This window comes from Camelus bactrianus, chromosome 12 (genome assembly GCF_048773025.1).
Source record: "Camelus bactrianus isolate YW-2024 breed Bactrian camel chromosome 12, ASM4877302v1, whole genome shotgun sequence".
NCBI classification, from domain to species: Eukaryota; Metazoa; Chordata; class Mammalia; order Artiodactyla; family Camelidae; genus Camelus; species Camelus bactrianus.
In genome coordinates, this window is record NC_133550.1 from 66,394,867 (window position 1) to 66,420,824 (window position 25,958).

At 51.0% G+C, this 25,958-nt stretch overlaps 1 protein-coding gene across 10 annotated transcripts in view; it reads left to right on the plus strand.

Moving 5' to 3' along the window:
- ARHGAP8 (Rho GTPase activating protein 8) overlaps positions 1–16,196 on the plus strand; it is a 53,780-nt gene extending 37,584 nt beyond the window's left edge. For 5 of the 10 annotated variants that reach the window (XM_074375682.1, XM_074375681.1, XM_074375685.1 and 2 more), the window contains 4 exons: positions 931–1,004; positions 3,791–3,868; positions 4,588–4,716; positions 10,804–12,282. In XM_074375682.1, coding sequence (XP_074231783.1) covers positions 931–1,004; positions 3,791–3,868; positions 4,588–4,716; positions 10,804–11,261 — 739 coding nt within the window. In that variant the 3' untranslated portion in view covers positions 11,262–12,282. The other 5 variants (XM_074375683.1, XM_074375691.1, XR_012510973.1 and 2 more) reach the window with 4 other exon arrangements.
- The last annotated feature ends 9,762 nt before the right edge of the window (positions 16,197–25,958 follow it).

Consider the following 25,958-nt stretch of genomic DNA (forward strand, 5'->3'; position numbering starts at 1 on the left):
AAGACAAAACCAACAATCTAAGAAAACTTGAACAACATAATCAATCAAATTAGTCTAACTGACATTTAAAGGACACGCTTCCTAAGAACAGCAAAACATATTCTGCTCAGTTAAAAAGTGACAGAGCAGAATTCCAGCCAGGTGTGTCTGACTTCAGAGCCCTTTTTCCGCAATCCAGCACAGTCGCTCAAATATGATGTCTTTGGGGTAAGAAATTCCAGGAAATAAGGAAAGAGAAAAACAAACATGTTTAGTGGGAGCCCAGAGGTCCATAGGATGAGTCATGGTGAGTGGCTCTGGCTTCAGATCCTGACAGATGGGGGCTGGGGGGGGGGTGAACGTGTGTGTGGGTGGGGCTGGGAAGGCCATTCTTTTATATTTGTACACATATTTTAAAGTTTCCTTATGTGAATCTCTGTATCGAATTAGCACAACGAGAGACTAAGTGTTAACAGCCTGTCGGAGGCAACATACTAGGTTTTCATGAAACAGGTTTTTTGACTAATCAGCATCCGATCCAGGCCTCCTGGTTCTGCTTTCATGGCCAGATCTTCTCTCACCTCTAGGCTTCCCTTTGTGTGCTTCCATCTGCCTGTAATGCACTTCCCTCTTTTGTCCTCTGCAGGCTCCTACTCATCCCTCAAAACCCAGCTCAGAAGTTTCCCCGTGTAGAGCCCTCCCCAACCCAAGGTCTCCCTGGTAACACGTCATCCCTCTGGTGGAGCCCGCAGACAATGCATTATCATTTTTGTTGTTTCTCTCTCTCTTTTGGCCGCTGGACCACCAGCTTCCTTGGGGCCCAGGCAGCATCTCTCTCTCCCTGTGTGTCATCGCGGTCCTGTGTTTTCACAGGGGTGTGGAGAGGACTAGAGCCCTGTGCTGTCATCCCGTCATGCCCAGGGAAAAACTTGCTTTCTTTCCTCTCCTCAGCCTCAAGGATAAAAATCAAGGTGAACTCATCCCCCCTGTTCTGAGGTTCACAGTGACGTACCTGAGAGAGAAAGGTGAGTGCTGGCTCCAGCCAGGGGAGGTGAGGGCTGCCAGGTACACCTCCCCTGGGGGCCGCTCCAGGGTCCTGAGTGTCCCACAGGCCAGGGAATTGGAGGACTGGAACCTGGGAGGGAGGGTGACCAGGATGGGCAGGGCTCATGCACAGTGTTTCCATCTAAGGGCTCTGACCCAGACTGTCTGGGTTTGAATCTTGGCTCTGCTGTGCACTAGCTCTGTGGCCTCAGGCCAGTTACTCACCTTCTCTGGCCCTCTGTTTCCTCCTCTGTCCAATAGGATTAATAACAGTACCTGGTTCACAGGGTTGTTATGGGGACTAAGTGAGGTGATGACTGGGAAGTGCTTTGCACAGCGCTGGTTCACAGGACGCCCCCCCATAAAAGGGACTCCTTTGGTACAAGAGATAAACTTGGTTTGCAGATGCCACTGCCAGTGAGACGAGTACATTCAGTGGCTTGGAGGGGGTGAGCCTTGTGGCTCCTCCAAGACTCCCGAAGCCAGAGCTCAGATCCACAGGGAAGGTGTGCGGAAGCCACTTTTACCCTAACGGGAGGCAGATTGTTCTCTCGGAGGAGCAGGATGCCGGGGAGGGGTGGCCACCTGCAGATGTCGGTGCAGGAGCTGCAGAGGGGGCTGTGCTCAGACAGGAAGTGGGACTCACCTCCGCTGGGGTCCCTGCTGGTGGTTCCCGACCTGCCCTGGGAACTGCGAGTTCAAATGTGAAGAGTTGTATGGAACACCGCTCGGGCTGGCGGAGCTGTGGTTGTCACTGGAGTCTCTGCTTTGATATTTGCTTCTGCTTTGTCGTTTGTAGTACTTCCCGTTCCGTAATGTGTTTCAGGGATAGACGAAAAGATAGTGAGTAAACAGTTTCACAGAAACTGAATGGGAGTCTTCCTTTTTTTTTTTTTTACCATATTAATACCTTTCTTTATTAAAAAAAATTTTAACAAAACAAAGAAACAGCCCAGAGTAGGAACTCAGTGTACATTTGTTGAATGAACATGTGAATTAAACATTTACTCACTGGGCACCCACCCTGGTCCAGGCACTGAGGTTTGCATGATGACTGCAGCTCACAGCCTCTGTGTTCCAGGGACTCACAGCCCATTATGTTTGTGTCCGTAAAGCTGTAACTGTCACAACCACAGACTTAGGCAGAAGGGGATGAGCCGTTCATAGTAATCAGGGGAACCAGGGTGCTAACACCTGGGTGGGAGGTCACTGTATCGATTTCGTTGCTGCATAACAAGCGGCCACAAACTTAGGGGTTAAAGCAGCATGAATTTGCTACATTCTGGAAGTCAGAAGTCTGGGCACACAGGAGTTGGGTTTTCTGCTCAGGGTCTCACAGGGCTAAACTCAAGGTGTTGGCCAGGCTGTGTTCTTCTCTGGAGGCTCTAGGCAATACTCTACTTCCACGCTCATTCAAATTGGCGACCAAATTCAGTTCTTTGCAGCTAAGATGCCTGCTTCCTGGCTGGCTGTCCACCAGCAGCCTCTGTCTGTTTCTAGGGGCCACCTGCTTTCCTTGCTATTGGGCCCCTCGCTGAAGAAATTCCCACACCTCGAATCCCTGCCCGCATGCTTTGAATCTCTGTTGCCAGGAGAACTTGGTCCCTTTTAAGAAGCTCACCTGATTAGGTCAGGCCCACCCTAGATAATCTCCACATTCTTGCCTTGGATGTGAATTCCATCTGCAAAGTCCCTTCACTGCAGCATCTAGATTCATGTTTGATTGAATATCTGAGATCCCGGGGTCCAAGGATTTGGGGGCTATCTCTGAATTCTGCCTGCTACAGTCACTCAGCAAAAAAGAGAAGGACCAGCCCTCCAGGCAGAGGAAACAACAGAGCATGGAGCCACCTGGAGGCTAGATGGAGGGGCTAGAGGGGCTGTGGGACAGGAGAGTAGGGCAGCAGCAGCCAGACCATGTGGGCGGGGCAGCAGCAGCCAGACCACGTGGGTGCTAAGGGTTTATGGGCAGCTCTCCCAGGCTGATGAAGGCAGGAGAGGCTCCATGCAGGGGCTGATGAGATTCGGATAGACATGTTCCATTCAGCTTCAGGATGGAGAAGAGTTGAGGGAGGAGGGGAGGGGAGAGCTGGGGGTCCAAGGCCCACTGCTGTCCCGTAGAACTTGGAAATGTCCTATATCTGCACTGTCCAAGATGGTGGCCACTGGGCACTTGTGGCAGTCACCTAGTAGAGTATTTTAATATGTGGCTCGTGCTTGAATGTGGGTAACTTGAGTTTTCCTTTTATTTAATTTTAATTAATTAAACTGAAATTTGAATCACCATGTGTAGCTGGTGGCCCCTGTGTTGGACAGATTAGCTCCAGGCACTCACGGGAAGAAAGGGAAGCAGCATGTTTGGGGGCTTCCTGGGGGCCGGGCATGTGCCAGGGGTTATCCTTCCTGCAGCCCTCAGAGGCAGAGGCTCTGTGGACTTACTCTGTAGACGAGGCAGCGGAGGCTCAGAGAGGCTAAGCGCTTTCCCTAAGCCCACACAGCTGGCGCGAGGCAGAGTTGGAAGGACCTGGGTTCTGTCTGCCTGAAGTGTCAGTCTCTTCCCCTCTCCCTTTCTGGGGCCCACAGAGGTGGGGAATCACAAGGGATTGAGGAGTGTGGACAAGTTTGATTTAAGAGGAGTAAATACAGGTACGGGTGGAGGATAGCGTGGGGAAGAGCCTTTCCTGCTAGCCACAGAGGGAGTCACACAGTGTTCTAGAAACCTCATGTGCTAGGACCTGTGAGATGCCCCAAGGCTCTCTCTCTGCAGGACTCCGCACCGAGGGCCTGTTCCGGAAATCGGCCAGTGTGCAGACTATCCGTGAAATCCAGCGGCTCTACAACCAAGGTGAGGGGGCTCCCCGGGGACTCTGGGCCTCCCGCCTGGCCAGCCCCCAGCCCCTAGAATCGCCCAGGGCGGAGGGAGATGCCCAGGTGAGTCCTGTGCCCGGAGGGGCAGGTGGCCACACGGTGTCACTTAACTTCCCCGGGTCCTCCTCTCAAGCCGGGTGGACAGTGGTTTGAAGTGTAAGGAACTGTCCCGTGGCACCTGCTCGGGCAGCTGCCCCGCCAGCCTGGCTCGGCTCCCTCAGCTGCCCGCGGATAAACCTGCTGGCCGGGAGCCGTGGTGTCACAGCTGGCCCACCACCGGTGACGTTAATAAAGCAGTTGGCTGCGGACAGGAGGCCTCCCCTCTTCTCCCGAGCACCCTTGTCTTTCCCACAGCCATGCATTCACTCATCAAGCGACAGGGCCAGCCCGTCTCAGCCCCGTGTGCCGGGCACCGGGGACAGTGGAGCCTGGTCTGACCTCAGAGCACCCTCATCCCAGGCAGGACCGAGTCACCTAGCTGAGAATCTGTAGCATGCCCAGCCTCCAGCGGGTGCCCTGGAGAGGCAGGGGAGGGTGGGGCGGCACCCCATTTCCAGGTGCTGTGTCCCAGACACGTGGTCCAGCATAAGGCCCTTCCCCTTTGGAGGTTTAAAGCCATTTTGTGTTAGAGCCTGTCTGAAAGCGGGAATCCCCAGCCCAGAGTCAGATCTCAGACGTGCGATGCCCTGTGTCCAGGGAAGCCTGTGAACTTTGATGACTACGGGGACATCCACATCCCTGCCGTGATCCTGAAGACCTTCCTGCGGGAGCTGCCCCAGCCGCTGCTGACTTTCGAGGCCTATGAGCAGATTCTGGGGATCACCAGTACGTACCTGCCGCGGGTGCCGGCCTGGGGTGGGGCTGCCCGGCCTCCTTCTGTTTCCATCTGGCACTGTGGGCCAGGGAAGGGGCCCGCCCCCACCTGGACCCCTGCTGGCCTCAGCCAGGCCGCTACTGTCCATGGTGGGGGGACATGGGGTAAGGGGTCGTCATCAGGGTGGCAGAGGGCATCCTAGACGGGGCACGTCACCCAGATCAGAATGCTGCCTCCACCCCCTCGTGGTGCTGCTCCAGAGGAACCCCCACCTCCAGCATCTCCGCATCGTCGTCTGGAAAGGGGGTAACCACCCCCGCCTGCTGTTAAAGACAAAGCTATTTGGGACCCTTGTTAAAGTACAGCAGGGCAGCCTCTATTCAGTGGGGGCAGGGGGACATTGTGAGAGGTGCAGGACCCCGGCAGTGGGCTGTGTCAGTGGGGAGACAGATTGGCTCAAGTCTGAATCCAACAAGCAAAAGTGGGGACTTACAGCCAAGGAGCAGGTTGGGGAGTGGTCACTGGGTGGAAACATCAGGGGTTGAGGGGGTTCTGGCTAACCTGACCCAACAGAATTCTTGCTGCAGGCAGGCCTGGTGGTCCAGCATCACCTAGGGTTGTGGGACCGGGGATGAGGAACCCAGTCAGATACCAGGGGCAATCAGAGTTCTTGTTAAACTGGCTTAGCAGGGTCCTTGGTAAAGCTGGACAACACAGAGACAGACATAGAAGCCCAGAAGTCAGGGCCTTGTTAAAAAAGAACTCAGAGGTGCCTGACTGGAGCTTGAGGAGAGAATCTTTGTCACCATGTGTCTCCCCAGATGGGTGGAGAACGCCGGGGAGACCTGGCCGGAGCTGCGACCACAGTGCGTGGTGAAGTGGGTGCTCTGGGGTGGACCGCGTGCACTGCTCACATATCAGAGATACTGGGGCGTGCCAGGAGACAACAGAATCGAACACTGTCACTTTCGAATGGGAAACAGGACTCCCTCCAGCCCCAGTGTGACCAAAATTGGGTTCACCTCTTGGTGGGTGTCAGGCCAAAAGACACACACCAAGCCAAAGGGCAAGAGAAGGACAGATTTTACCATTGCAGCAAGTCAGGACAACCAGGGGTCTTCCCCAAGCTGTGTCTCCTCAAGCAGCAAAACGGGGATGGTTTAAGCTAAGGGTACGCGCATATTCATGCAGAGGCTCGGGTGGTATATGCATATTCATGAGGGGCTTGAGCAGAGGAGAATGCAGCCTAGAACTGGGGCAGAGCTTGCCAGAGCCCACGCTCCAGCTGACTGACGTCACAAGGGTCCGCAAAGGTCAGCGCCGTCGTCCCTTAGGTTCTGGTTGACGTGGTGGTTGGGCGCTTGCGGGGACTTGGATCCTGCCAAACAGCTCAAGAGTGTGCTCCAGGCTCACCTTTACCTTTGAAACAGACCTGGGGGGCTTGACAGCTGATTTATTGCCTCCGATATGGTGAGGTTACCTCCCTGACCTGGTCAGAGCTGCTCTTACGTTCTTTGTTCCTTTAAAATCATCAACTGCCGAGGCCTGTTCTTCTGCAGGTGCAGGCCCTGTGGTCAGGCCTGGATCACAGATGGCTTAGGCCGAAAATGGCTTCTCTTACGTCAAGAAAGCCAGGCCTGGTTCTCTTCCTCCAGGGCCCCCTACCCCATCTGCCTACACCAGGCTTCCTGGAGCCCTGCAGTCCCAGACGGAAACTTGGGTTTTATATCAATTCCAGAACAGCTATTTTAGGATATTTTAAAGATAAATCTTGAGCTGTTTGCTCCCAACCAGTCTTCTCTGTTTTGCAGTGAAGAATCAGTTTTACCCAAAAGAGGTCTGGCCTCTGAGCTGGCTCCCGGGAGGGAACCTCTAATCCTTGGAATTTCCCAAGTGACAGAAGTTCTTGTTCATGGGGGCCTGATGGTTTATGCTAATGAGGTGACTCAGGATGGGGCTGGCCAATCTGAAAAGACCAACCAGGTGCTGTTAGAGGTGGGGTGTTGAGCCTGACCTCTGGGGAGGACAGGGGGTGGGGTGAGCTGGACGCTGATCTTAACCACATGGCCGTCCTTCAAGGATATGAGGCCCCAACTCCCCTCACCCCACACCCCATGGAAATTTGCACCCATTTAGTTGGCTGGCGCAGCCAAGCACCTCCCAAGCACCAGGCCCTGCCTGAAGGGGGAGGTGGGGATGGGTGACATTGAAGCTGACTGACTTGGGCCTGGGGGGCTGGAGTCAGGCTGGGCCTCAGGGAAACGTGACCGTGTGCACAGAGGTGATTGGCTGGAGGAGACAGACAGGGAGGCTGCCCATCCGGCGTCCACCCACGAGCCGGGCCCCATGCAGGGATGGCGGGGCAGGGGAGATGGCGGTGCCCTAGAGAGACACTTCCATACCTCGCTAACCCCTGCAGGGGTCTCTGACCGCCTGTGTCCCTGTGAGTGGAGGTGAGCTGCAGTCCAGTCCTCTGAGGGCCCTGCCTCAATGACAGAGCCGCGCTCGGAGAGCCCCTGGGGTCAGCAGGACACACGGTCGTGAAGCCAAGTTGGATTTTCCCTTGTCTCCTCTGCTGCCCTGGCCCCCAGTGTCATGGCCATCAGGGAGGGTGCTCACTGTCTTAACCTTCAGGAGATAGGAGTTCTGATTAACATCATTAGAAAAAAAACCATTTAGAAACCTCATACCCAGCGTGGGCCGTTATGCTGCTGGCACGGACTGTGTGACTCGTGTGACAAGGCCTCTCCTTGGCCGCACTCAAGTGAGGCTCCTCTGGGCCTCCTCGAGTAGGCCTCGGCCTTGGCCTGTGAAATCTGCACACCCGGCACAGATAGTTCACCAGCCCACGCCCTGCCCCCCGCACACACACACAGACTGGAATAAGCACTAGCATTTTTTCTAACAGCTCAAGGCTGCACCCCTAGGACGGTGACTCCAGACTCAGTCAGTTCCTGCCTGAGAGACAGAACCTGGTGATAGAGGTGCCCGCCCCGTCTCAGAGCAGTGACTTTAGACAGTGTGCAGTCATAAGGCCCGCCTCTGCCCGCTTGGAGATGTAGATCTTCTCTTCCCAGGACTGCCTTCTCAGGGGCCGTGGAGCCATCCCTTTGAAAGGCAAACATTCAGGAAGACCCGTGCCTCCCGGAGGGGGAGGGGGGGAGGGCATCGCTCACCTGCCTCCTGTCCTGAGGCCTAAGTGTGTTTCTCTGATTAATAAACCCAGACGGCCTTGTCACATTAACCCCCTCTTCCTGCTTTTGCAAACATCCCCTTCCCTGACTGCTCGAGCCCCTGCCCCCCCCCAGCTCCCTCGCCCCCTTACAATGTTCAGCCACCTCTGCACAAGTGGTAGGGTTCCATTCATGCCAGATTCTTCCCTGTTAGGGTAGTTATTACTGAATGCAGTCTATCCTGATCTCCATAACTAGGGTCCAGATAAACCATCCAGTTTATCTTTGACGCCGGCACCTACTTGCCAAGCCCCGAGCCAGGCAGCGGTGATCTTAGCGGAGGAAACCTTCAGGCCCTGCCCAGAAGGCATGCCGGGCTAGCTGCGGGCCAGGTGCAGAGTTGAACTGAGTTGACAGAGTTAAATGGTTGAAGTGTTTCTCGACCTGGACAACAGGTATTTTCCAGAAGGAACACGGGAGAAGGCTGCCGGGCGGGAGGAAGAGTGGTGGCAAAGGTGTGGCAGGGTGACTGAGCTGGGAGCTTGTGGCCATGAGGCTGGCTGGGCAACAGAGGTTCTCAAACTCTCCTGGGCATCGGACTCCCTCCCCCACCGACCCCCCAGGGGCAGGTTGAAACATTGACCCCTGGGCCCCACCCTGGAGTTTCTGACTCCATAGGGCTGGACATCAGCCCGCAAACCTGCATTTCTAACTGGTTCCTGGGCGATGCTGATGGGCAGGGCTCTGTCCCGTGGAACACAGTGGACGCCCAATTCCTGGGAAAGGCCAGGCTGTGAAAAACCAAGCCTCTGAGGGATAAAGCTCAATATGTGGTCTTTTTGCACCAGGAAGCAGGGGCAGGGGAGGGGCAGACACTGAGAATTTGTGAAGATTATAGCATGATGGTAATCACACGAGCACACAGTAAAAGAAAAAAAATCGAACAGTGCGAAAGGGTCTGTGATGAAGCTGGGGTCCCCTGGCAGCACCCTCGGTCCCACGCGTGCATCGACCCCAGCAGTGGGTCTGTGCCTGTTTGCCTCTCTTTCCAGGAGTGTTCCTCGTGCACACGCTGTTTTGAGCCTTGCTTTTTTTTTTAAACTTGAGACATCTTTTAGTTCTTTCCTCGTCCTGCGCATCTCGACTCATTCTTTTTAACAGCTGCCTAGCATCCCATCAACTTTATAATGTTACAGGTAGCAAACATCTAGGACTACTTCCAGTTTTGTTTTGCTCCCTAATTTTAAGTCTCAGTTCTGGTTATTGAGAACCCCCATGCCCATGTGACCGAAGACTAAGGCTTCCGGCTGTCGTCTGACAACGCAGCCTGGCTGAATTGCGACTCAGGTGTAGGGTTGCCAGATTGAACAATAAAAATACAGGATGCCCAGTTAAATGTGAATTTCAGATATGCAGTGAATACTTTTTTAATATAAGGATATTCTAAATACTGCACAGAGTGTACCTGTACTAAAAAATATTCGCTGTTTATCTCAAATTCACATTTAACTAAGTGTCCCCTGTTTTACCTGGCCACCCTGCTCAGGTGGGCTGCATGTCTTCCTGAAGGGAGGCAAAAGCCTGCCCCTGCAGGGAACACTCTGGAGGAAATGGGCTTTCCAGGTGGCCTGTGTTGTACAGGGAGAAAGGAAACTGCTACAGGGACAATCACCCAGTATAGAGCAGGGAGGTTGAGAGCCCTGACTCAGAGCTGAACAGATCTGGACTCCAGTCTGGGCTTCACCACACATTAGCTGTGTGACCTTGGGCAAGTCACTTAACCTCTCTGAGTTCAGTTTCCTCACCTGTCTCAAACTGGGGCTGCTTTAAGGATTAAGTGTGCATAAAATGCTTGGCATGGTTCCTGCTCTGTGCATACATGAGATACATGCTGCATACACGTAGCTTTAGGACAGCAAGTGGGTCCTTCCTGCTCGCCAGGGAGTGCTCTTTCTCCAAGGAACCATGAGCCGGGGGAGGGGGGGACCTGGCACCAGTGTCTGCTCTGGGACCACAGTTCCTAGAAAGAAGACGTGGAGGCTGGAGAGCAGAGACCCAGGGCAGCCAGGTGGCCACCTCCAAGCCTGCTGGTTCCTCGGAAATATTAATCCCAAGGAAACTCTTTGTCCGCTCAAATGACCCAGCAACAGCTTGAGTTCCGGAAAGAATGACTTTTATTAAAAAGCCAACAGGGATGTTCACAGCAGGGAATTCTGTGTCTTTCCGCAGTGGCTGTGTGTGTCAAGCACAGAGCGTTCACCGTAACCCTGCCCAGGGCTTCGTGGGAGGAGGTTAGCGCTCAGAGGACTGCGGTGTGCGTGTGGGTGTGTGCGCAGGTGTGTCTGCCAGTGTCTGCCGCGGGGGCCTGGTGTGCACTTGCTGATGGCGAGTTTTGACTTGAAGGCAGTGGAGGTCGGTGGAGGATGTCGTTATGGGGGGGTCTGGGGCTGCTCACTCTGGTCAGCTCCACCCAGGCCCCTGGTGGGCGCGGGCACCTGAGCTGCAAATCTTAAGCAGGTTAAGTTGGTCTAGAGCGGGATCAGCACACTCTTTCTGTAAAGGGCGAGAGAGTCATTATTTTAGACTGTGTGGGCCGGACGCAACTGGAACGCAGAAGCAGCCACGGACGAAGGGGCTTGGGTCTGCGCCAGTAAAGCTTTATTGCCAGAAGCAGGCCGTTGGCCCTCGGCTTGCAGTTTGCCGCTGCTGGCCTGGACCATTCCATGTATGAAGTGGTTCGGCTCCCTGGCCCTCTGGGAGGGAGTAGCTACGGTGCCCGTGGAGAGGGGAGGGGAGCACGAAGAAGAGGGGTTTGCTGAGAAGAGCCGCCCAGCTGGGAAGAAGGCGGGGCCCCGAGCTGCCCTCCTCCCGGTCCCCATGGCTGTTCCTGGGAGGGACGCAGGAAGGACCCTCGTGCTGTTGCAGGTGTGGAGAGCAGCCTGCGGGTGACCTGCTGCCGCCAGATCCTGCAGAGGCTTCCAGAACACAACTACGCCGTCCTCCGCTACCTCATGGGCTTCCTGCACGAGGTGAGCGGGCCGGGCAGGGCCGCGGAGGGGAGGCACTCCGCTCGGAGCCCCAACAGACCAGGGTCTGGGTTCACATTCTCCTCGGGCTTGGAAGCCCACTCAGGCCTCAGAGGACACCATCCAAGGCCTGGCCAGGCAACAGCTCTGCTGAGAAACCCACCTGGCCGCTGGGCAGGGTCACCTGTGCCCGCCCCCGCCCCCCTTGGACCCCTGGTCGGTGCTGAGACCTTCCCTGTCCTGTCCCTCTGCTCCGCGCCCACCCGGGCTGAGTGTCAGGAGCGGGGATATGTGCCCAGGCCAGGGATGGCGAGGAGACTCGTGGCTGTGTGTGGGCCCAGCAGGACGTTCCTGTGAAGTTTCATGAGTTTCCTGGAGCTGCCGTAGCAAAGTACCACACGTACACGCTGGGAGGCTTAAAGCAATAGAAATGTGAGCTCTCACCATCCTGGAGGCCAGAGGTCCTAAAATCAAGGACCGAGGTCTGCAGGGCCACGCTCCCTCCGGAGGCTCCAGGGGAGGGTCCTCCTGCCTCCTCCAGCTCCCAGCGGCTCCAGGCGCCCCAGGCTTGTGGCTGCATCCCCCAGGCCCGTCTTACCTGACCGCCTCCTCCATGTGTCTCTGTGTCTCCAGTCTCTCTCTCCTTTATCTGATAAAGCTGCTTGTCGTTGGATTAGGGCCCACCTGGGTCATCCAGGGTGCTCTCACCTTGAGATCCTTAACGTCTGCAAAGACCCTTTCTCCAGTACGGCCACCTTCGCAGGTTCTGGGTGGGCGTCTCTCTTGTGGGGCTGCCATTCACCCCCCGGCACCAGGACAAGGACATGGAAGTGAGGAGCACCTTTCCCGGCTCTGGGTCCGGGCTCAGGGTCCCCCTCCTGGGACAGGGAGCGGCAGTCTGTGAGGCCAACATGGGGAATGTCCACAGCCCCAAATGGGTCCTCCCCCGGCACCGCCAGACCCACGTTCCCCGCTGTATAACCGCTTCTGGATCCCCTCCCCTCTCCCTTGTGGGTGGAGTGTGGACGCAGGCGTGGACTGGGCCGTGCCTGGCTGTGTGGGTGCCAGCCAGGGACCCCGAGCTTCTGAGCACCCGCAGGGCGGCAGCATTTCCAAGAGACCTGCCCAGGGTCTTCAGGGGCTCATGTGGGAGCCCTGCTCCGTGGCAAGTGGCCTGAGGATGTGATGACCAGTGAGGGTGGAGGGGACCTCCGGGCAGAGCCAGTGTCACGTACTGGATTCCATCAGCTGATGCCACCTCTTGGTTTTAAAATAAACCACTTCATTCTCCCTCCCCCTCACTTGATTCCGTTTCTCAGAGGTCAACAGCTAAAAGTTTCTCCCCTCACGTTCTTTTTCTCCTTTGTTTTCATAATCTGGTGACAGATTTGTTTCTCAGCCCTCCTCCACGCTGCTGACGTTCATACGTCCAGTGGGGCTCGGCGCTGCGGCATGCTGGCCCTGGTGTGCGCCAGCAGGGGCTGTGGGGGCTGGTGGTGACAGTGACTGGGAGGGGGACCGGCTGGCTCACTGAGGCATGCTTGGACTTGTCTGGTCATCCTCTCTGGGTCCGTGTGGGTCACCTGGCTGTGTCCCCCTCACCCCAGTTTCTTCTCTCCCCTGGCATCTGTGGCTTCTGATTCTCAGAAGTTCTGGGACCTGGGAGCTGAGAAGAGAACAGGCTTTGCCCTCAGGTGAGCCCAGGTGACCCTCTGGCCACTGACTAGCCATGTGACCTTGGACAAGTCTCCTGGACCTTCTGGGCCTCAGTTTCCTCCTCTGTAAAATAGGCTTGAGGCGCCCCACTTCCCGTAAGTGTTGGCTGAGATGGGGGGCAGCTCCTTCGGGGAAGCAGGCTCCTTACGCCCTCTCGTCAGCCCCCTAAGAACCCTTGCGTGCCAGCCGGTTTGGTCTCTGTCCAACTCACCAGCCAGAGCACGGAGGTCAGAGGTCATCTGGCTGGGTGACACTGAAGGCTGGGCTCATACACACTGTGCTCGAGCCCCCACCACGAGGGGACTGCCTGAGTCCTCCAGAGTGGAAGAGGAGATGGGGGGCTGCTGTGGAGATTCTAGAAGGGGACCATAGAAGACCAGAGCCAGAGGGCCCCATCAGGGCATCGGGAGACCGAGGCCTGAATGGGGAAGTGGCTGCCCGAGGTCGCCACCCTGGCTGGTGGCTGCCTGCGCTCTGCCCACTGCTCAGAACCCATGGTCACACCCCTTGTGTTCTCACCCAGGTGTCCCGGGAGAGCATTTTTAACAAAATGAACAGCTCCAACCTGGCCTGTGTCTTCGGGCTGAACTTAATCTGGCCATCCCAGGGGGCTTCCTCCCTGAGCGCCCTGGTGCCCCTGAACCTGTTCACTGAACTGCTGATCGAGTACTACGAAAAGGTCTTCCGCAGCCAGGATACACACGGGGAGCCCGGCGCCAGCGGGGCCGCCCGAGATGGACACGCCAGAGACAGAGCTGCTGCGGGGCCCGCCAGGCCCCCCGTGCCCCCGCGTCCCCTGCCCGTGGCTGGGAGACCCCTCTAGCACTGGGAGTGTTATGGTGAAGTCTGTCAGCCTGCGCATGCGCGTGCTGTGTGAACTTGCATTAAATGGCCTTCTGGTGAACCTTCTAGTAGGAATTCCATGGTCCTGAGGGTCCAGCCCTTTGCACTGTTCCTGACTGAGGGCTGAGGTAAGATGATGGGTCTGTGAGGACCGTAACCCAACCTGGCTTAACTGCGGTCAGGCCTTTATGGGCTGGGCCTTGTACCAGGCATCTCCTGCTGCCGTGACGCTGTGTGACACGCCGCAGACCCAGGGGCTTCAAACAGCGGCTCTCTGTCGTTGCCCACAGGTCAGCGGGGCAGTTCTGGTCCTGTTGGGATTGCTCAGTGTAGTCGGGCGGAAGGTCAGTGGGGACACTCAGATCTCCTGCAGGCGTCGCATTTCCCTTTAGTCGGCTGATCCAGGCGCTTCGTGAAATGTGGGCCAAGGCTCAGGCACAGACACTAGTGCAGCGTCTCTCTGAGCTTGCGTGGTTCACTTGTGCTCACACACTGTTGGCCAGAGCAGGTCTCATGGCCAGGGCCAAGGTCACAGTGGAAGGGCTCTGCCACGTTGGCAAGGGGTGTGGACACGGGGAGGTGGAGAACTGGGGCAGCCGTCAGCCTGCCCAAGGGCTCCAGGACATGCTCTGGCCCTGTAGTCTCAGGCAGGCTGGCCCCTAGCCTTGCAAGATGGGCCCTGTGTTTCCAGCTTTAAATACAGTGAGGAGCGGTAGGAAGTCGTGGTTCTCCATTCCCAGCAAAGAGCCCCCAATTTCCCTGATCGGCCAGGCTTAGGTCGCGTGCCCACCCTGGACCAACGCCATGGCCAGAAAGTGCACTGGTGGGCTGGCGTGAGCCGTGTGCCCCACACTGACCTGGCAGTGAAGGAGAGGGGTCCCCCGATGTGTCATTGTGCTGGGGCCACCACAGCAAATACTGCAGACTGGGGCTGAAACAGCAGGCCTTTGTGTTCTCGCCATTCTGGAGGCTGAAGTCCAAGGTCAGGGTGCTGGCGTGGTCAGTTTCCTGGTTGGGTTCCGGAGGGCTCTCGTTCTGGCTTGCAGGTGGCCGCTTTCTCCCCCTGTCCTCACATGGCAGAAGAGAGCGCCCTCTGGGGTCTGTTCTTATAAGGAGACAGATCCTGTTGGATTAAGGCCCCACCACGCTCCTGGCCTCATTTAGCCTTGATTACTTCTGTCCAGGCTCTGTCTCCAAATACAGCCACACTAGGGGTTAGGGCTTCAACAGATGGATTTCAGAGGGACACAGCCACTCAGGCCACAACACTGAGCAATAACACCCTAGTGACGTGCCACCCTCCACAGAGGGTCAGCTATGTGTCAGGCACTGCTAAGCCCCCCGCGCTCTGGCTGCAGAGAGAACGGGGCTGCCAGGGAGCAGAGGACACATGTCCACTGCGGGGACACCGTCAGCCAGTCCAGGACAGGGATAGGGTGTCAGTGCCTGACTGAGCTGTGACCCGGGTGTCTGCATGGACCCTTGGAGTCGCTGGGGGCTTCACTCTGGATTGGAAGGTGAAGGTGCCTCATTCACCTCCTCCCTGTCCTCATCTCTACATTAACTCCACTCCTGACCTGTCGTGTGCAGTCCTCTGCTCTGCTTGTCTCCGCTTTCCTTGAGGGAGGGGACGTGTACCCAGCGAGCATCTCCCAGTGCCTGTCAGTGAATGAGTGACCCCTTGTGCTGAGGACCAGGCAGACTGAGGGCAGGAGAGCATCTGCCGGGAGTATTAATCCTACCTGATGAAGTTTCTCCCCGTGGCGCAGGTGGGCCTATGTGTCTTCTCTGATCATCTCATTCCTGGTCTACAGATGAGGACTGGAAGGCCCAGAGAGTTGAAGGACCTTGCTCTAAGTCACACAGCTTGTCCTCAGCAGAGCAGGGATTCAGGCCTGTGCATCCCTGTGCTGTGGGAGCCAAAGGGAGAGATGGGGCCTCAGTCTCAGCACATGTACAAGGGTGGGGGTGGTCACACTGCACACTCCCCTCCAGCTCTGAGAACACCAGCACAGAAGCCATGAGGCCTGAGCTGGGATCAGCTCCACCAAACGTCTGATCAGGTTGAAGTCCCACCCGCCTGCTTCCTATCTGAACACAGGTGAACCATCCAGTGGGGACACCAGGGTTCATCTGCCCCGTGTCCACAATGGCAGAACATGGAAACAAAGTAAGTGTCTGTCGATGGATGAATGGATAAAGAAGATGTGATTACATATACAGTGGAATATTATTCAGTCCTGAAAAATGAGGAAATCCTACCATCTTTGACAATGTGAATGGACCTTGAAGGCATTATGCTGAGTGAAATAAGTCAGGCAGAGAAAGACAAATACCATATGATATCATTTACTATGTAGACCAAAACACACAAAACACACCAACCTCACAGAAAAGGAGTTTTGTGGGTACCAGAGGCAGGGGGTGGGGGGAGGAGAAACTGGAGGACGCTGGGCAGAAGGTACAGACTTCAGCTCCGAGATGAATGAGTACAAGGGATGTGCCGTACGGCGTGCCTGCAGCTGACCCTGCTGCACCATCTGCATGGAAGCTGCCGAGCGCAGCTCCTAAGAGTTCTCATCACAAGGACATTATTTTTTTCTTTTTACTGTATCTGTATTGAGATGATGGATGTTAACCTATTGTGATAAATGCTTCACAAGTTATGTAAATCAGCCCTTCATGCTCTACACCTCACACTCAGGGATGTACTTTAGCTATTTCTCAATAAAACTGGAGAAAAAAAGGTTGGTCTGCTGCATACTGTATTTTGGATTTTTCCTGGTTGTACTGGAACTGTCTACATTGTTGGGTTTAAAACAGGTCTTGGTCCCCCCAAGGGCCGTCCCTGCCCCTCCCTCTGTGTGGCCCACCGGGGACACCTCCAGCGGCTGCAGTGGCCCTGAGCAGAGGGCACTGGTTTGTAGAACCCGTGGCACTCAGGCTGTCAGAGTCCCCGGCAGCCTTCCGGGCGGGATGACGTCAGAGGCCCCAGACCCTGCTTGCTCCGAGCCAGCCTCAGAGCTGTCTGGCCCCAGCCTGTGCCCTCCCAGTGCCAGGCTCCTGTCCTGTGTCCTGGGCATCTGGGGAGCCCCCAGGCTCTGCTGGTCTGAGCGGTATGGCCTACAGGCTTCTCTTCACCCATCCCCTCCCAGTGCCCTCTTCCTCACCACTCTCTGCACCCCCCACCTCTCTTCCTTGTCTGTCTTTGCCGTTCCTTCTAGCCCACCCCTCACAGCTAATCTCAGCCAGAATCATTCTCTTGTACAACTTGAAAAGTGATGATTGTTTCATTTCTTTTCTATTCTGCTACAAAGCCTTCTTTTTTTCCCCCTTTCATCCTTTTTTCTTTTTTTAAAACACAATCCTCCAGCTCCAACCAACCACAGCCAGGCACAGGGGGCCCAGACTGGGCCTGAGTGGGCTCCCCCAAGAGGAGTTCAGTTTGGAGCCGAAGGCAAACCCGCCGTCTGTCCCCTCCCCTGGCCTCAGCCTCTGGAAAAGCGGCTTGGCACCTGCTCCCTAGCCCCCAGGAAGGTGTCTTTTACTCATACAATTCAGAGCAACCCTAAAGCGGCCTCAGAGTTCTGTTGCCAGGAAAAAAAAAAAAAACCGAAATAAAAATGATGTCTCCCTGAAGAGCACACCACTGCGAACACCAGAATTAACAACGACATTAAATCAAATCTCATGCATTATGCAGAGAGGTTTACAGTGCAAAGCACATTTGTGAAATAAATGTTTCAAATTTTCTGACTCCGAGAGGTGGCCCCAAGACGTTCTCCTGTGGCTGCTTTGATAACAGTCTCCCTTTCACAAACGATAATTGTGGAATCCTAGCTTGAGCACGGCGTGGCCCTGTCACCTTCCCTGGGATCAAAGCGAGAGAGCGATTACAGTGATAATGTGTTGGAAGCACACACGGTGTGTATCAGCCTAAAACTGAAACGTGATGTAGAAATGAGGGCTCTAGGGTGTCTCTCTTGACAGGACGTGTGAAATAAATTGTCCAAACATTCAGTTTTGCAGAAATGGCCGAGATTTTAAGTGACTCCAGAGATTAGGCAGGCTGCCCAGAACTTGTAGCCTGGCGTCCACCAGGAACGAATGGATCCTGCCCAGAACAGGAAAGTCTGTAAGCAAAGCAAGTGACTGGTCTACCCTGAAGAGAGCCAGGCTGCTGTCATTGGGGAGCCGGGACTGGGCACCCCACTTCTGGTACAGCTGAGACTCCCGGCTGTGTGACCCTAGGCAAGTCATTTTGTACAGTGGGAGGAGTCCAAAGTCAGAAGACTCAGCGTGTGTCTCTGCCCTCCACCGGAGGGATGCCTGGGGTAAGTTCTCCGACCGTTTTCTCCTTTGTAAAATGAGAACAATGCTGCCGTCCCCTGTGTGCTTTTAAGCACCTGCTTTTTTTTTTTTTTAATTTTTAAAATTTATTTTATTTTGTGTTGGTGGGGAGGTAACTAGGTTTTTAAAATTTATTTATCTTTAATGGAGGTACTGGGGATTGAACCCAGGACCTTGTGCATGCTAGGCACACAGTCTACCACTGAGCTAGACCCTTCCCCCCTTTAAGCACCTGCTTTATGCCAGGCAGTGTCAGTCTCACGAAGACAGAGGTGAGTCGGATACATTTCCTGCCTTCAAGGTGCTTGCAGAAGAGTTGGGGAGAAAATAAATAAACACAGGAAATAAGTCTTTCTAGAGCTAAGGCTGTATGCACAGGACACAGGCAGGAGCGGGAGGGAGACAGGAGACAGAAGAGGGTCCCAGGCACCTCCTAGTTTTCTGGCTTGAGCTGTGTGGGCCCTTGAGGGTAGTGTTCTCCCCTGAGAGGGACCGGGTTTAAGAGGCAGAGAGAGCCTTGCTGTTGGTTTGATAACAAAAAGCTTTAGTGTTTTAAGACAAATAATTGCTCAGAGGGGAAAAAATATTCAATGACAGAAAGTGCAAACAAGACAGTGAGCATTGCTCAAATTTTCACCACCTGTAGATAGCCATTGTTACTGTTTTGAGGAATGGGCACTTTCATATGCTGCTGGATGAGCGGTAAATTGGTTCAGTCACTTTGGAGAGCAATTTAGCAAGCTGGTAAGGTTAAGGCTGATCCAGCAATTGTAAGTCTAGGGAAAGAACCCAAGAGGTAGGTCCAGAGCGTTACTGCAGCATTGCTGGCAGAGCAGATAATTAGAAGCAGCCCGAGTGTCCAACAGTATAAGAAATGGCAGGTGAGTGAAAGTTACATCCATGTGGTTGCATAGTGTCCTTCAGTTCAAACGGAGAAACTGGGTCGGTATGTTTCAACATGGATAGATCTCCGAATACAATACTAAGAGGGAGAAAAGTTCAGAATGATCAACACAGGTGCCGTCACTTGTGTAAAGGTTTAATACTCCCCAGTCCTATGTACAGCTTATGAGTTGAAAATATTACCCTTTTTGAACAATATACAGAAAGAATTTTTAAAAAGTGAATAGGAGGAGACATACCAAATTCCTCATGGAGCAGAGGAACAAAAGGTCTTTAATAGCTTCTACCTATCTAAATTTTTCCAAGTATTCTTAGTATAGCTAAGTGTTCTGCCTCCAGTATGGCTGAATGACTCTGTTGGGACTTGACTTTTCCATAGACAGCATCTAAAAACTGTAGACAAAATACAAAGGAACACAAGTAAACAAACAAACAGAAAATCAACAGTGACTTGAAGGCACTGCAGAATGAACCAGGACAGATCCCAGAGGGACATCCACACTTGGCAAAGTGAATGATGTGGGATGATCTTCCATTATGTGGCTTTTAACCAGAGCCATCCCAAAGCTGGCAATTCCGTTAGAATGGCTATATCTCCAATAGAAAATCACGGTCTTTTTGGCTTGAAAAACAGAGGACAGAGTTTGGGACAACCACAGTCCCTAGAAGGTGGGTAGAGAATTCCAGACAGGAGAGAGCCAGACAGGGAGATCCTGCATTTTGTGCATAAACTGCTCAAACTTCTGCCTGATCCCTGAGCCACACTTGTGCAGGACAGACACCAGCTAATGATAAAAGAACTGAACTGAAGTTTGAGCTACCAATGTACAGAGTTTGCAGTTTGAGTCCATCCAAGTTCAATGCCTGCTAAAGCAAACAAAACCCAGCACTCTTCAGAGGAATATAACAGAAGCCAAGGTCTCTACAACATAATATTCACAACATCCAGGATACAATTAAAAATTATTAATCATACGAAGAAACAAGAAAATGCAACTCACTCTAAAACAATCAGTGGAGACCAACCTTAAAGTGATGTGGGTGTTGGAAACAGCAATCAAGGATGTTACAGTAGCTATTATACACATCTTCAAATATATAAAGGAAAATGTGCTTAAAGTAAATGCAAAGATAGGAAATCTCAGTAAAAAATTAAAATATAGCTATTAAAAACGCAGGGAAATTATTGAGGGGGAAGGTAATAGCTCAGTGCTTCATGCACGAGGTCCTGGGTTCTATCCCCAGTACCTCCATAGAAAATTAATTAATTATTTTAAAAAACATGGAAATTCTATAAGAGCAAAAACAATACCTGAATTTTTCTTAAAGAAAAGACAAAAAAGAAACCCACTGGTTGTGGTTAGTAGAAGAATGGAGATGATAGTAAAGAGTTGGTGACCTTGAATCTACACTGATGGAAATTACCTAATCTGAAGAACAAAGAGTAAAAGGATTGGGAAAATATGAACAGAGCCTTAGAGACTTGTGAGACAATATCAGAATGTCTCACCCATATTTGGAGCTCCAGAGGCAGAGAAGAGAGAAAATAGGGTACAAAAAATTTTTGAAAATTAATAGCCAAAAATATCCCCAATTTGATGAAAGACATAAATTGTCAGATTCAATAATCTCAACAAACCCCAAGATGGATGCAAATCAAAAAAAAATACACCTAAACACACTATATAGGCTTTTGAAAACAAAAGAGAAAGAGAAAAACTTAAAGCATCCAGAGAACAAGGAAACATTGCACACAGAAGACCAAAGATGGAAGTCAGCCAACTTAGCAGCAGAAGCTATGATGGCCAAAAGACAGTAGAACATAATCTTGTTTCAATACAATAAAGGAACAGTAAAAGGCCGAGGGAGGAGGGAAAATTCCAGAATTCTATGTCAACCAAAAATACTCCTCAAGAATGAAGATTAAAAAAACTTTTTGTAAAAGAAAACCAAGGAATTTTTTTCCACTGGCAGATCTGGATTACAAAAAAAAAAAAAAAAAAAAAAATGCCAAAGGAATTTCTTCAAGGTAGTGGAAATGACAACAGATTGAAACTTGGATAATTAGGAAGTAATGGAGACTATTGGAAACGATAGCTATCTGGACTATATAGACCAGTACTTTCCCCTCTTAATTTAAAAGAAATAAACAGGATTGTGTGAGGAAAAAATGTATAATATTGTCTGATAGGATTTATAATATATGCAGGTGCAATGCATACGACAGTTGCAGCACTAAGTACAGCAGAAGGGGGCTTGTTTCAAGGTTTCTACCTTCTGTGTTAAGTGGCATAATATTCGTCCTAAGTGAACTGGAAAGGTAGGGATGTACACTGTAATCCCTAGAGCAGCTACTAAAAACAATGCAAAAAGACAGAGCTTTGAAAATAAAGTAAAAGTGACTTCTAAACAAATATTCAGAAAATTTAAATAAGGCAAGAAACGATTAACAGGAGGAAAAAAACCAGAGGCGGCAAAAAATAATAAAATGGTAAACCTAAATTAAACTCCATCGATAATTATCTTCAATGTTCATGTGCTAAATGCTACAGTTAAGAGGCAGATGTTGTCAAAATGGATATAAAAGCAAGACATAGCTACACACACTTTAAGTATAAAGATAGGTCGAAGGTAAAGGGATGCAAAAATATACACACACATAGTGAGCATCAGAAGTCTGGGGTGTTTATATTAATAATAGATAAACTAGACTTTTAAGACAAAGAATATTACTAGACATAGACGGCCTCTTTTTAACGATAAAATGGTTAGTTTATTCAGAAGACATACGTATCTTAAATACTAATGTGCCTAATAACAGAACTTTCAATACATGAAGTAAAAAACCCACAACAGATTTAAGGAATTTCTATAATTGTAGTTGGAGATTATAGCACTGTATCTTGGCAACCGAAAGATCAACTAGACAAAAAGTTGGTAAAAGTCATAGATAATCTGAACAACGCTACCACCACCTTGACCTAATTGACATTTGGGTGCCACACCCAACAACAGAAGAATACACATTCTTGTAAAGTGTACATGATACAATCACCAATATAGACCAGATTCTGGGACATAAAACAAGTCCTAGTAAATTTAAAAGAATTGAAATCATGTGAAGACTACAATGGAATCAAATTGGTCATAAAAAAATCACATCTAGGAAAAACTCAAATATGTGAAAAAATTTGTAAAGAAAGAAAAAGGAGTGACATTTCTAAAGAATCCAGGTGTCAAAGAAGAAATCATAGCAGAAGAGAGAAAATAATTTGAACTGAACACTAGTGCAAAATATCAACATTTGGGAAAACAGTCAAAGCAGTACCTGGAGGGAAGTCTAAATGCTTATAAAATAAATAAAATTAAAAAGAACAGCCTGAAATCAATGACTAATGTTCTACCTTAAGAAACTGTATATACAGGCACACCTCAGAGAGATTGCAGCCTCAGTTCCAGACCACTGCAATAAAGTGAATACCACAATAAAGCAAGTCATATGAAATTTTTGGTTTCCCAGTGCATATAAAAGTTACATTTACACTACACTGTAGTGTATTGTGTGTAATAGCATTATGGCTAATGAAACAAGGCACATACCTTAATTAAAAAATACTTTGTTGGGGGAGAGTATAGCTCAAGTGGTAGAGTGTATGCTTAGCATGCATGAGGTCCTGGGTTCAATCCCCAGGGCCTCCTCTAAAAAAATAAATAAGTAAACCTAATTACCTCCCCCACAAAATAAATAAAATTAAAGACATACTTTGTTGCTAAAAAGTATTAACCATCATCTGAGCCTTCAGGGAGTGGTATTGGTAACATCAAAGATCACTGATGACAGATCACCATAAAAAATAATAATATTGAAAAAGTTTGAAATACTGTGAAAATTACCAGATGTGACCCAGAGACATGAAGTGAGCAAATGTTGGAAAAATGATGCTGATAGACCTGCTCAATGAAGGATTGCCACAAACCTTCAATTTGTAAGAAACGCAATATCTGAGAAATGCAATAAAGGGAAGCACAATAAAACGAGGTCTGCCTGTATATATATTTGACCCCAGCTGGCCACAGCTGATTGTCCAGGCATGGGGTTCTCACCCTACTGGGCCAATTTGATATATGTATCAAAATAAACCCAAATCAGTAGAAGGAAAGAAATGATAAAGAATGAAATAATAACAAAACCAGACAACAATACAGAAAGTGAACAAAGCCAAAGGTTAGTTCTTTGAATAGGTAAATAAAATTCATAAGCCGGATATATTAAGAAATCACAAATTAAGAATGAGAAAGCAAGAATCACTTTAGGGTCTACAGAAGGTAAAATGATAATAAAAAATATTATGGGCAGTTTTATGTCAAAAATTCAATATAGATGAGATAACATATTCCTTGAATAATTCAACTTAACTGAAAATGACACAAAATTAAATATATCTGAATAATCTTACATATTTAATACACTGAAATTTCAAAAAATCTTCCCACAATTAAACTCCTGGCCCAGATGGTTTCCCTAGTGAATTCTAGCAAATATAAAGATGCTCTTTCAGAAGCAGAATAATTTTCAACTTGTTTAACACCGTAATTTGACAGACATTGCAAAGAAAAAAATCTATTGGTCAATATCCCTCACAAAGATATGTTCAAAAATACTTAATATTAGCAAATCAAGTAAAGCAATATAAAACAAATACATCATGACCATGTAGAGTTTATCCCAAGAATTCAAGGTTGGTTAGACATTTGAAAATTAATAGAACTCATTGTATTTACAGAACAAAGGAGAAAATCCACTTTTTTTTTAAATAGATATAGTATAAACTCTTGGCAAAATTTAGCGACCATTCATGATTTTTTAAAAAATCTAAGCAAACTGAGAATAGAAGAGAATTTCCTCTATCTACAAAATAACATATTTAATGGTCAAACTATTGAAAATTCCTCCCTAAAATCAGAAACAAGACAAGGATGCTTAGCCTCACCACTTCCTTTCAAATTATACTGGAAGTCCTGGCTATCACAATACGGCAAGAAAAATAATAGGCTTCAATGTTGAAAAAAGTGAAGTAAAACTATGTCTAATTTGCAGATCATGTAACTGTTTATGTAGAAAGCCACGAGGGATCCTCTCAGCAGCTACTATAACTAATAGGTGATTTAACATGGTTTCAGGATATAAGGTGTGTCGATCAGGGTTCAATCAGAAAAGAGAAACCACACAATAATTCGAAAAGGAAGAGTTTTAGACTGTTTCATATAAACAATCACTCAGAGGGGAATAGCTTTGAAAGTATAAAGCGATCTCTTATCACCTGACCACCCTAGGACTGCAGGACAGTACCCAAGGGACACCTGGAAGGAAAACTCCCCTCCCAAGGCTGGGATTCAGACCCCTTTGCTGAAAATGTGGTTGCAGCCTTTTGGCTGGTGACGTTTGCTGGGTTGCCTGGACAGAGCTGATCCACAGTCACTGGACATGCAGGTTAACACCCCTGTAAGTGGCAGGTAAGCTGAAGTTGGTAGGGAGTCATACAGAGGGAATTGGGGTGTTAAATAATTATAAAAGTTTAAAAACAATGAAAGAAATGGCTCCCAAGTAGCCCTGGTTCACATGGACCTTGAGTGCCGGATGTTTCTTTCCCGATGGTGCCAGCTGAATTCCTGGGAGCTCTCTCACTACATGGATTGGGGCGTGTGGCCCTTCTGCTAACAGAACAACATAGCTGGGGTGGGTCTAGCAATCTGAGCTTGAACCAGCCCCTCTGGTGGCTCTGATTCTCACTTGAGTTTGAGAATGACTCCCCTTGAGTGACGTTAAAGGCATGCCTTACACCCAAGGTTTGGATAATTTTTCTTGATCCCCCAGAAAGGCTGGTCCAACTACGGTTTTGTAGTATTTGGCCAGATTCATTTACATCAGTGCAGGAAAAGGTGTTAATTACCACACAGAAGCCTCCTTGTGAAATTGTTGCGGTTTAGAGCCATACATTTTTGGCCAACTGCTAGAGCCAGAGAATTATCTTCCGTCTGGAAATTCGGTAAGGAATCTAAGGTTGTGCTTTCACACCGAGCAACTTTTCGCTAGTGCTGGACACGTTTACTTTGGAACCACCCTTCTTGAATTCGATGTCATTTGCACACACATGCACACACATGGAGCAGTCAGCTTGTAAACATTTAACCACTGGCTCTCTAGGAATGCAGAGCCCTGATTTGTGGCATCTGCCAGTTTCTGTGGTGTGAATGATCCCACCGTGGCCGATTTTAAGCTATAAGCATGAAGTCACTGAACGTGGATTTGGAAGAGACGCATGCAGTGACTCTGTGGGGCTGATGTGAGCCTCTCTGGCATCAGCGCCACCCTTCCAGAGGTGGCCGGGTCCGGCCGGGCCGTCCCTCCGCTTCGGGGCAGCGCCTCTGCCTCCAGAGCCCCACCCGTGGAGGCCGTGGGAACAGCGCCGCCTCCTGCCTTAACCCGGATGTGGGAGGGGCTGGGGTAGACGCGCAGCTGCGCATGTCCTCCTGGAGCCAGCCTTCCCTGGCCTGGGTTTCTTACCCCGCAGGGACCTGCCTGCTGCTGCTGGAACGAGGCCTCTGCCACCTGAGGACAAGATGGGACATGTTCAGAGTGGCATTGCCCTGCAGGTGGGTTGGCGTCCTTGGGTTCTGTTTGGAAACCAGGGATCCTTGAGGGTAGATGCTGGGGGCTCGCCCTGCGGAAGTTGACCAGAGGAAGCGGCCGCGGCCGCGGCCAGCACCCAGCTCTGTGTGCCCCGATGCGGGGTCCTCCCAGGGGTCCTGTCCGGGGGACTAAGCAGGTGGGGGTGGGGGCTGGGGGCGGGGTGAGCGGCAGCTGCCTAAGGCAGGACAGGTGAGGATGGTGCGGATGGTTTGGCCTGCCAAATGGTCTCGCGCGCTCAGATTGCAGCCAGCTCTCAGACTTCTCCCGGGATGCACCCCAAGCCACGCTCAGGAATGCTGCTCAGAGGAGGGAAGGACACCGAGGTTAGCGCTAAACCACCCAGCAGCATTACCGGAAACGGTAGGCACTGTTCTCGGGGAGCCGTGGGGGAGCTTGAGCGGTGGACTGGGGGCAAAGCAGAGTCTAGGGAACACCGCAGTGCACCATGGGACTCACAGTCTGGGCTGGGGGGGGGGGGCAGCGTGTGGTTAGTAGTGCTTAGCTCGCCTCTGCTCCCTCATCTGCCCCTCACACCGCTGTCATGGGGCCAC